Source organism: Malaya genurostris, chromosome 2 (genome assembly GCF_030247185.1).
Source record: "Malaya genurostris strain Urasoe2022 chromosome 2, Malgen_1.1, whole genome shotgun sequence".
NCBI lineage: Eukaryota > Metazoa > Arthropoda > Insecta > Diptera > Culicidae > Malaya > Malaya genurostris.
The window spans coordinates 281073130-281085503 of NC_080571.1; the positions used below are offsets into that span (position 1 = coordinate 281073130).

At 37.6% G+C, this 12374-nt stretch overlaps 1 protein-coding gene across 3 annotated transcripts in view; it reads left to right on the forward strand.

Moving 5' to 3' along the window:
- The window catches only part of LOC131430282 (mitogen-activated protein kinase 1), a 217629-nt gene that overhangs the window by 155955 nt on the left and 49300 nt on the right, over nucleotides 1–12374 (forward strand). For all 3 annotated transcript variants that reach the window (XM_058595137.1, XM_058595138.1, XM_058595139.1), the window contains exon 3: nucleotides 9185–9311. In XM_058595137.1, coding sequence (XP_058451120.1) covers nucleotides 9185–9311 — 127 coding nt within the window. The remainder of the gene's footprint in view (nucleotides 1–9184; nucleotides 9312–12374) is intronic.

Below are 12374 nucleotides of genomic sequence, written 5' to 3' on the forward strand. Positions count from 1 at the left end.
TGCGATTTGACGCCTTTAGACTATTTTTTGTGGGGCTACGTCAAGTCTAAAGTCTACAGAAATAAGCCAGTAACTATTCCAGCTTTGGAAGACAACATTTCCGAAGAAATTCGGGCTATTCCGGCCGAAATGCTCGAAAAAGTTGCCCAAAATTGGACTTTCCGAATGGACCACCTAAGACGCAGCCGCGGTCAACATTTAAATGAAATTATCTTCAAAAAGTAAATGTCATGTACCAATCTAACGTTTAAAATAAAGAACCGATGAGATTTTGCAAATTTTATGCGTTTTATTGTTTAAAAAAGTTCTCAAGCTCTTAAAAAATCACCCTTTATATTATTTCCAAAATACATGATTCACAGCAAAAAGTTGAAAATTATCAAGTTGTTTGCCACTTTATTCGACTTGGAATGGAGCGTGAATGAACGATTCAAAGCTAATAGCGTGGTTTGGTTTTTGTAGTCGTGTCTTAGAAAAGAGTTGTCGAAAAAATATTCATATAATCTTTATTTGTTAAATATATGTATCTACTATATAAGCACATATTCCTTTAATTTTGTTTGGGTTTTTACAAAAATCCGATAATTTTTTAACGTTTAATAGAATTAGTAATAGGATTGTTGTACCAAAAGTCATCTCATCAGTATAGTCACCACGTTATTTTGCGGACTATTCGACTTCCATTCAGCGAATTCTGATAAAATCGGATACAATATCTTCGTTTTGGCTCTAAGAAGCAATGTTACAGGAACTATAATTCCACAAATGTGCAATATTGATGTTATAGTGACGCGAAAATTCAAAGCGGATACACCAATTTTCATTTTACCCTTTGTGTCAATGCATTGAACACTGATAGTCGATCTCACTCTAACTAATGGTTTTAGTTTATGCTGCTTTGAACTAATCATGAGAAATACGTTTCCAATACTCACTCAAGCACACAACAGCGAAGTTTTTATGCTTCTGTTAGACACGACTGCTTTTCTAAAAGTTCGATCACAATAACAAATTATGTGATTGCATGTGATGCTACAGCAGAGCTTTTGTTGTCTGATGTATTGAATCAAACTAGGAGCAATTATATCGCATTGAGGGCCCGTTTGCTTTCGAGTCGTGAAGACCGCAATATCGATCAATATATTCAAGGATGCAAGCTTTTCAGGAGAAAAAAAAAGAATCGCTTCCAACTTCAGAGACAACGGCAACTGTCCTGCCTCTGCTGTTGAACATTCTGCATCCGGAGCTAATGTGCATGGTCCAGAAGCGACCAACAATGCCGTGAAAAAGAATGTTCCACTTGTTCGTTGCACTTCGCCGCAATGGATGCCACCCGGTAGCAGCATGTGCTTCGTGCTGCATTGAAGCTGAGCGAATGAGTGGATAAGCCAATTTGCTTCTCGAATAGGCTCGCTCCAGTGGGCCGAAGGTTGTGCGCCTAGCGATGATGAAGCATGTGACGAGGTAACGAATCAATCTGTACATCTCGTTGAAATAAAATGCTTTGTCTAGATAATTATGAACTCGACCAGAACTAAAACTAAACGTTGAAAATTATTTCTCAGAGAAGTGGTTCTCGCTTACTATTAGAATAGGTTTTGGTTACAGAATAAATTGTCTGATTTCGAGCCGTTGATTCTGGAATTGATTAGTATGTTGGTCATAGTTAAAAAAACAAAGATTTTTTTTTAAATCGAACATATTTCAATTGCAAATAACATATTATCATTTCTCAATATTTTATCATTTAGGGGTTAGCCAAATTTTGTGCTAGGGCACATAATCGTTTTGATTATTTTTACGTTTCGTCTTTGACTCATCAGTGTTCTGTAAGTGACAGAAACTTTACGTCTGTTTAGCGGTTCAAATTGAACTGCCGAGTTTAGCACTAAGCAGTTCAATTTGAACTGCTCTGCACTGATGAGTCAAAGACGAAACGTAAAAATAATCAAAACGGTTATGTGCCCTAGCACAAAATTTGGCTAAACCCTAAATGACCAAACCTGCATCGGCCAAAAATAGACGAAACGTAAAAATAATCAATATTTTAGATAGATTGGCATTAAAAAATGCACTATACAGGCCGGGTATCAAAAAAAAAATGTTTTAGACTAGCTGCGATAGATGTGTTCATTATTTCAATTAATATTAACTGATATAAAACTGTTCCACATTTGGTCGATTCTTGTTAGTTATTATAGCAAGAAACTATTAACAGCGTTTGGATGCAGAAGATTTCTAGGCGGAGATAGCAGCTCAATTTGAACTGCCTAAAGCACTGATGAGACGAAGGCGAAACACGAAAAAAAAATGTTCGGAAGTTTTGTTTATTCTGAGGCAAACATTCCATCGGAATTCACGCAGTCAAAAGTCAACAAAACGTGAAAGACGGAAAAAAAATCGGCAAAGGTTCTGAAATTTGCGAAAGTTCAGCTCGGTGTATAGTACAGGAAACTAAACGATGAAGTTCTGACCGAATAGAATGGGCGGATTTTGTTGGACGTTGAAATTTACTTCGAAATGGACTTAAGCTAAGCTAAGCAAATTGATGATTTGACAAGGTATATGACCACTGAATCGCCTATAATTCTCGGAGATGGCTTAATCAATTTCAACAAGTTTAGGCTCGTTTCAAAGCTACTATCGGACAATTGATCAATTTTTAGTATCGAATGGCGGTGACATCGGGCTCCGGAGTGATGTAACCGACAAAATGCGTTGTTTTTTTTTACCACTCAATTTTCTCAGAGATGGTTTAGCAGATTTTAATACGCTTAGGCTCGTTTGAAAGCTAACTGAAGGCTTAATAGTATATGTGACTGCACATTTTTCATAGGCCGGATTTTCTCGAAGATGACTTATTTGAAAGCTAACAATGTCAATCAAATTTGGAAGGGTTATTACGAACATTTTCGGTTCAAGAGATGTTTTTCAATGCAAGAAAATTTTTCGGAGACGACAAAATGTTTAATGAGACTATTTAAATGGCAAGAGGCTACTTTTAGTTTCACTGTAGGAATTATGTAGTAATACTCAGTAGTTGAACCACCGCGCTATTTTGACAAATTTGTTCTACGGTTGTGTGAGACTGCTGTTTTAGCGACGCAAAAATTCGAAGCGCATTCGCCAGTTTTTATCTTACTGTTTTAGAAAACGGATCAAACAGAGATTTCTGATCTCATTCTTACTTATTATTATTTTCAATTATGGGATGAATGGTGGAGCTGAGATTACCGGGAGTACCTAAACACTATAGTGTTTCGAAAGTGTTCAATCGATTTTCAACAAATTTTTCTTAGACATATTTTTTCCATATTTTACAGGGTCCGAATTACATATATTTAAAGATGGAAGACTCAATTTCAATGGAACAAAAATACTTTAAATTTGATTAAGAAATAATTTAACAAAATGTATTTAAAAACCCTTTTTAATCCACCTAGTGGTGTGATAATGCCTTTCTCTTCTTTCATTACAGTCTCATGAAAATGTATTTCATAATTTTATTAAATAATTTCGGATACTAATTTCGAAACTAATTGATTCAGATTGATTCGAGTATTTCACAAAAGCATGCTTCAGTGTTTATGTCACACAGTCAGCATCATTTTTCCAAATTAGTGCTTGGCCTTCTTAGTCCACTTAGTGGAATTTTCATATATCTTGAAAAATCCCCATAGGGGGAAGTACATGAAATTTTCGAAATCGAAAAAAAATTTTTGATGTCAAAAGGCTTAGAATTGCATGAAACGTCGAGATTTAGTGTCATCTCGAAAAAAAAATTTTTTGAAAAAGTCGACTTTTTGGGACTAGAAAGTCCCAGAAAGTTGATATTTTCAAAAAAATTTTTTTTTGAGATGACACTACATTTCGATGTTTCATGCAGTTTTAAGAGTTTCGGCATCAAAAAAAATTTTCGATTTTGGAAATTTCATGTACTCCCCCCTATGGTGCTTTTTCAAGATCGAAAATTGTCAAACCTTTACCACCGGGCAGCACCCCTTAAGCATGTCTGATTTAGGTCAAATTTTGCATGAAGGCTTTTTTTCGAGGTGCTTAAACTTTTGAGCACTAGAACTTAACGAAAATAAAGGTGATCCCAAAATTTTGGCACCCTTATATATATAAGAGCGGTAAAAATCACCGTGTTTTGTCGGTTACGGTTAGCCCAAGTTTGTTAAAATCGGATCAACCATCTCTGAGAAAATTGAGCGCGTTCAAATACAACGCTTTTTGTCGGTTACGTTACTTATACAATCATATCTCCGGAACCAAAAGTCACAGCCATTTGATCTTCGAACTTGATCAATGGTCCGACAGTAGCTTTCAAACGAGCCCGAGTTTGTTCAAATCGGTTCAGCCATCTCTGAGAAAATTGAGCGCGTTCAAATATCTTCGAAAAGTGCACACACATACACACACATACATACACACACACACACATACACACACACACACACACACACACACACACACGCGCAGACATTTTCCGATCTCGACGAACTGAGTCGAATGGTATATAACACTATGGGTCTCTGAGGCTCCGTTCGAAAGTCGGTTTTTCCAGCAATTCTAATACCTTTCTATAGAGAAAGGCAAAAAATAGCGATGCGGATTGCGTTTCATTTTATTTTTGTTTGGTTATTCTAATTCTGGAAATTGCATTAGTTTTTTCAGTATGTATGTTTTTAGTATGTCCAATTTATCTTCTGCAATTTATTGTTGTCCGCCATTGTCATACAATTAACAGTATCCGAGTTACGACTAGTCGAAGAAAGTTCATGCAAAAATACATTGTTACCCATTATAAAATAAAATCTTGTGTCGAATTTATCCATGTTATAATTGGTAGGTCATATTGAAGACGTGTGCTAAATTTTGTAAAAAATTGCTACCGATCCATCCTGTTTTTTGTCACCACTGTTTATTTCTGAAATTTTTAATTGGATTTAATATCGAACTCGAACTCGAACTCGAAAATGTTGACATTTTGGTTTAAAGTAGGTGATGGTGGGACTTAAAAGAAATATAATAAGTTGTTGCATTTTTTTCCTGTCGCATCCTGTACGTTAAAATATTAGTTTTGATATTTGATGCTATAATAAATATATAACAAATTAATTAAGTGTTGATCATTCTCCACATAAGCCGCTAGATATTGTATGAAGAACCAAAGACGAATATTCAGTTCTACTCGACAACATCGGGAAAAATCTGTGTGTGTGAACCTCTCAAACAATTTTCACTCAATTTTCTCATAGATGTCTAACTCGATTTCAATAAACTTTGGCACATCTGAAAAGCACAATTTAGTAATTGATCAAAATCGAAAGTAAATGACTGACATTCCCGGTTCCGGAGATAGAATTACATAGATGACGGAACCGACAAACCGAACTGTTTTTTTTCTATTTGCTCCCTTTTCTCGAAAATTACAGAACCGATTTCAACAATCCTATGATCGTCTGAAAGCTACTATTGCGTCACTTGGTCAAGTTTGAAGGTAGAACGTAGGAAATTTCCGGTTTTGGAGATATGATGGTATAAGTGACGTAACCGAAAAATAGCATTTTCGATTCTCGGAGATGGCTCAGCGAACTACAAGGTTACTATTAAGTCTCGGGGATTGATAAGTTCCGAATGGTCCTAGCAAATGGCACTTCCGGTACGGGAGATGTAATCGAAAAATCCGAAAATATAATCGCGTAAGTGACGTAACCGACAAGTCAAAGCAAAGCCTTAGTATTACATTCCTGTAGTGGAATTTGACCTTCTGTTTCAACAGACTTCGCAGCCGGATCTGGATCAACTTCTCGGGGACTTTTTAAAGAATTTTAAGACATTCCATTTTCATCTTAGTTTGTGAAAATCGGTTGAGTTATTTCCGAGAAAACTTAATGTGCATTTGCACATATTTCCTTGTAATTCCGGAACCAGATGTCGAATCGGGATAAAATTCAATAGCGATCTATGGGACCATTAGATCTTTCATTTGAATCTGAGTTTGCGTAAATCGGTTCAGCCATTTCGAGAAAAGCGAGTGACATTATTTGTCACATACACACACAGACATTTGCTCAGATCGTCGAGCTGAGTCGAATGAAATTGGGCCTTCCGGGCCTCGTTTCAAAAGTCGGTTTTCACAGTGATTTTTGCCTTTCTATATGATAATGGCAAAAATGAAATTAGTCATGTGCGCTTTAGCACAAACCGTACACAGGAGGTACCAAAACCTCTGAATGATTTTAAAACACGTCTTTTGGATCTATTACTTAGAACAGAAAAACTGATGTGTACCTCGAACACAAGTCAGAACTGATAAAAATTTCTTAACAACATAATGAACGAAATAAAGGGTGGATGGATGGGATAGTTAAAGTTTGGTTCGATAAAAGGGCCAGGATGGCCAGAAAGTAGCGAGACATGATGAACTTCTGCCAGTCCATACAAAGTACGTGTACGCGTTCAGCGCTATTTCGTCGGGTTGCTTTCTGAAATGTGTTCACACATGTAACAGAGAAACAAAGTTGGTATAGAATTTCCACAGTAAATTTGCAGCACAATCTTAACAGAATGGTATTAAAACATGAACTGAAAAGTTCCGGGCCCAACAAAGAACATGTTTTTTTTTTGTTTATAATAAACTTTACTCATCAACTCAATCTCCATCAAGAACAACGCAATCATTCCAGCGCCACATTAACATTTCAATACCACTTTTGTAGAACGATATATCTTTTGCCTCAAAATAGACCTCAGTTTCAGCGATAACCTCTTCATTCGTGTAAATTTTTTTACCGACGAGCATTTTTTTCAGGTCTGCGAGCAGCCAGTAGTCGCTGGGAGCCAAATCTGGCGAATATGGTGGATGTGGGAGCAATTCGAAGTTCAATTCATGTAGTTTTGTCATTGTTTTGATTGACTTGTGATAAGATGTGTTGTCTTGATGGAACAAAACTTTTTTCTTTGCCATATGCGGACGTTTCTTTGCAATTTCAGCCTTCAAACGTTTCAATAACGCTATATAATATTAACTGTTAATGGTATTTCCTTTCTCAAGATAGTCGATAAATATTACACCACGCACATCCCATAATACCGAGGACATAACCTTTCCAGCCGATTGCTTTGCTTTCGGAACAAGGTTCACCAGTTGCTGTCCACTCAGATGACGTTCGTTTTGATTCCGGAGTGAAGTGATGAATCCATGTTTCATCCATTGTCACATATCGACTCAAAAATTCCGGTTTGTTACGTTTAAACATGAACAAACACTCCTCAGAATCATCAACACGTTCTTCTGATATCTTTACGATGTCTGCTAACTCACGCAACTTCACTTTTCGATTATTCAAAACGATTTTGTGGATTTTTTTTATGTTTGCTGGTGTTACCGTCTCATTTGGACGTCCACTGCGTTCTGCATCATTGGTGTCTCTATGACTACGTTTGAAGTCAGCAAACTAACGTTTTATTGTTGTTTCTGACGGAGCAGAGTCTCCATAACTCTTTTCAAGTGCTTCGTTTGAACGTTTTTTTTGCCATAAAGAAGTAGTGTAAAGAATATCACAAAATTTAAACAGCTGTCTTTTAAAGGTTAGTATTAACTGGAAAAAATGTGACTGCAATAAAACTAGCGCCATCGATGCGTTAGGCCCGGGACTTTTCAGCCCTTGTGTTAAACCCATCAGTAGAAGCTATTCAGGGTAGTTTTCCTTGGAGAGATCCCTATAATCTACCAAGTTATCATAAACGCTATTGACTTATCGATCTAGACCTGTTATCCTGTCACCGAAATATCTCCAGAGCCATTTTTGGGGCAGATTTGTTACGATTTCGAACTGAATTGTTACTGAAACTGAATCTAGATATCCATTCTCGTAATCTTCGATCTCATCAATTCCTGAGAATTACATCCACTCGCACCAATTACGGCTATAATGAACCTTTTCGTTGTCTATTCAATCGAATTTCTCACGTAGTTAATTTTTTTCTGTCTCACAATCCGATAAAGAGTTCATTTTTTATCTCAATTTCAAGCAGCTTCTCCGCTCAACTTGAATTCTAAGTACTGAAACTAAGCCTTAGCTAAAGCTTAAGGCAATTGTATCTTCTGGATTCTTGTAATCTGTTGGTATACGAGATGAGGAGGTTCTATGCCTGCTGGAGAAAAAGAATGTGAATTTAAGCTCCAGTGTGCCTTCCCATACTCCCAAATGAATAAATAGATGTAGAAGCATTATCGTATGCTTTACGAACCAAACTATCAAAAACTCTCGTCGTCTCCAGATTTGAAAAGGGCTTCCCAAAACTTAAAAGCAACATTTTTCATTCTATTCTGTAGCTATAAATTACCAACGAAAAAACTTTGTTGTTGTATCAATTGCATGATTCGCGTTACCGCAGGATCCCGAAATAATTAATGACATCCAAAGCCACAGCCGCTGAAGTGTACACTGATCCGTTTTTCATCCTAACGATGCGATCAAACCACCCACTATCGGCCATAGTTGGACACCTCCGGAAGACATTATCATTACCCGTGCAACCGGGCATGGCTCCAAAACTTCTAGCACTGTCCGCCAGGATACAACACATAAATCAATAAATTTTTTTATCCTTTCCACGTAGTCATGGTGCTCGGCTCGGAGCCGGAAAGTTTTTTTTTTAATGAAAGGCTCAAAAGAACTCCGTTCGACCAAAACACCAAGTTAGGAGTTTTTCCCTCTATTTTTCAAGTGTAATCGATCAACATTATTCACAGACGCCAGCATGCATTATTTCACGGTTGAAAAGTGGATGTGTCTCCAGTAAAGCGATGCGAGCCGGTCCACTTGAAAGTTGAAAAATGGGTCCAAAATTAGTTCCAGGTATCTCACTCGGTAATTGATTAAACGGTGCCTTTGTCCGGGAAGAATTCTCAATTGAAATGATTAAGAAATCCGCAATGAAATGTCTGTTTCGAAAATGGATTTTCAATTAATCATTGCACCTTAAGAAGAACGAGATAAAGTTATTAGTATTTTTAATTACCCTCACTCAGTAGAGAAATACGAATTAGTACGTGGAAGGCGTAAAAACATGTGAAATTATGAATAATAAATGCATCATTTTTGTTTCATTCTCTACCCAACCCAAAACATTCACTAATCAATGTGATTTTTCCTCTTACTTCTAATTACAGGTCTGCAGTTGATACAGTGACAAAAACAAAAGTTGCAATTAAAAAAATTTCCCCCTTCGAGCATCAGACCTACTGCCAGCGGACGCTGCGTGAAATCAAAATTCTCACCCGATTCAGACACGAAAACGTAAGTCTTACTTCGACCCTCTTGGAAGACACACATACAACATAATCATCACCAGAAATTTTATTTACAGTCCTACCTACCGTCGTCAAATTCTATTAAGAAACTTTGTCTTATCGCTTATTTATCATTGTATTGTTTTCCTATTTGGTGTGGTCCCTAAAGCGATCACTTAGATCCAGTGAACGGGTGAAATAATTAATTGTTGCTGGAAGTGAGCTATAGCAAATAAAAATCTACCCAAAAAGTTTTCAAACGTAGCAACTGGATAACTTTCGTAATACATATTCAAACGAGCTACTCTTCCATTCTCATGGGTCTGTTAATGAACGCAGAGCGAACATCAATCACAAAAGTTCTCACTCTTCATTGAATTCTAATGAAGGAGACGCGTGGTGATTTATTATTCATTGCATGGTATCCTTATCTGTAATGCATTTAGAACATATGGCGTTCGTCTATCCGAGAAAAAAAACATCATTCAGTCGTGGGCAAAGTTCAACAACTCAGCCTCCATAAATCCGATACCTGTTATCTAGCACGAACACCCCAATCGTAACTCAATCGTTTCCACTGCTGATTCACGTTGGAACCTACGTACTATGGAAGGAATCTTCAATCATATTTGCCATTAGCTTTTATTGAATCACTGACTGTTTCCACATCATCTGTTGAACGATTGAATAGAGTATGTAGATTTAGGGAAAATCACCGTTTTGCAATCAGCAGTTATAGTCTGTCCAATGCGATACTGTGCCACTGTCACGACAACGTGTGCACGGTTCTGTTGGTTGTTAGCTGTTTCAGTCACGAGTGAAAAGTTTAATTTCGATCGGTCGATCGAACAGCTTTCGAAACCGCTTTTGGCGAAGCTGGCCATCGTGAACGATGACACCGATAATGGTGTAATCCTGCAGCAGCACTGCATGGGTGGGTGCCTGGAACAGTGCCGTTGATGCTGATGATGATGTCACAGTTAGACAAGAACGTTTACTGGTCAGAATGGTCCATTATGCTGCCAACAGGTTACACGAATTGATTGTTATTAATGTTACGACGATAACGAGCGCTGCTGTTGCATCGATTCTATTTTAGTGCAGCTTCCCCTCTTAACTATCGTTTGCGTACGGATATTCCTATGAATAAGAAATGCATGCATATTTTGAAACCAGCTTTGCTCTTCAGCGATCGATAATCGGAAGATTAAATTTTCGACATGCCGATATGGTTTCAAATCGAGTTGACACGTACTGGAAGTCGCTGGGGTCGATCCATCAAACTAAACGGGTCAGAATAAGGTGATTTTCAACTTTCTGGCTGTCTAGGCGACAAGCTGTTTGTACAGTGCACTAGATCCCTATAGATTGGATGGATGTCAAACTGAGGATTTATTCTTAGCAACTGCTAAATGTTGTTCCTGTTCGCACACTTCAAGAGGTGTGGCATAGTTTGCTGACTTTCAATACATAACCCTGAACTAGTTTTGTCGTGAATAATATAAAACGCCTTTTTTTGAAAATACGCCCAGTGGATGAACGGGTAGAATTTAAACTGAAATATGTCTTGTTGAACTAAGAGCTACAAAACTATTGCTGCACCGGGCCATCTGAAATATGTTTATGCTGAAATTTAGTGTAAAATGGGTGGGATCTATTTCTGAAAGAAGTGCGAACTCAAATTGCAAACTAACTCTCCAAACTAACAGGGAATCGAATCAAAGATATTATTTTACTTTTTCCATGTTTGTTTTATTCAATTTCAATACCATACCCGAATGGACGAACCTTGCTAGAACAAACAAAATGGTTTTTGCCTTTCTCATATAGAAAGGCTATACAATCACAACAAAAACCGGTTGTTGAACCGAGGCCGATTATCATATACCATTCGACTCAGCTCGACGAGCTAAGCATATGTCTCTCTCTCTCTCTCTCTTCTCTCTCTCTCTCTCTCTCTCTCTCTCTCTCTCTCTCTCTCTCTCTCTCTCTCTCTCTCTCATCTCTCTCTCTCTCTCTTCTCTCTCTCTCTCTCTCTCTCTCTCTCTCTCTCTCTCTCTCTCTCTCTCTCTCTCTCTCTCTCTCTCTCTCTCTCTCTCTCTCTCTCTCTCTCTCTCTCTCTCTCTCTCTCTCTCTCTCTCTCTCTCTCTCTCTCTCTCTCTCTCTCTCTGTGTGTGTGTGTGTGTGTGTGTGTGTGTGTGTGTGTGTGTGTGTGTGTGTGTGTGTGTGTGTGTGTGTGTGTGTGTGTGTGTGTGTGTGTGTGTGTGTGTGTGTGTGTGTGAGGCTTAACCGATTTTCACAAACTTAGATTCAAATGAAAGGTCTCATGGTCCCATACAAAGTTCCTGAATTTTATTTGGATCCGGCTTCCGTTTTCGGAATTACAGGGTGATATGCACCAAAAATGTGAAAATAAAATCACTCAATTTTCTCAGAAATGGCTAAACCGATTTTCACAAACTTAAATTAAAATTGAAGGTCTCATGGTTTGGATCATTTGGATCGGACTTCCGGTTACAGAGTTACAGGGTGATATCAACCAAAAATGTTAAAATTATGCATTAAAAATGTGAAAATAATGTCAATCGCTTTTCTCAGAAATGGCGTAGCCGATTTTCACAAACTTAAATTCAAATGAAAGGTCTCATGGCACAAAAAATGTGAAAATAATGTCACTCACTTTTCTCGAAGATGGAAGTTCTTAGGGTGCCATAAGAATATCCCAATTTTCATTCGGATCAAACCCCTGGTTCCGGAGATAGGGTGCTCAGTATGAAAACGTCGAGTTCAGGAATACTTTGTTCATAAACTCAGTGGCGTCTCGTCCTTGTGTGTGCATCTCGTGCACCTACACAACCGGTAAACAGAAGTGAAATTGTTTTTTTAGATTCCCAATTGATTCGACAAAAGCAGGTCGGATGATACCGAATATAAAATTATGACCGATTTTATCCACAGCAATTCTACAAAATTTCAAGTATCTCTTGTCACTGTGTTAGTGTTTTTTTTTCCATGCACATTAGTTACTGCACAGATTCAAGAAAAGAACGAATTACTCAGCTCAGCTCAG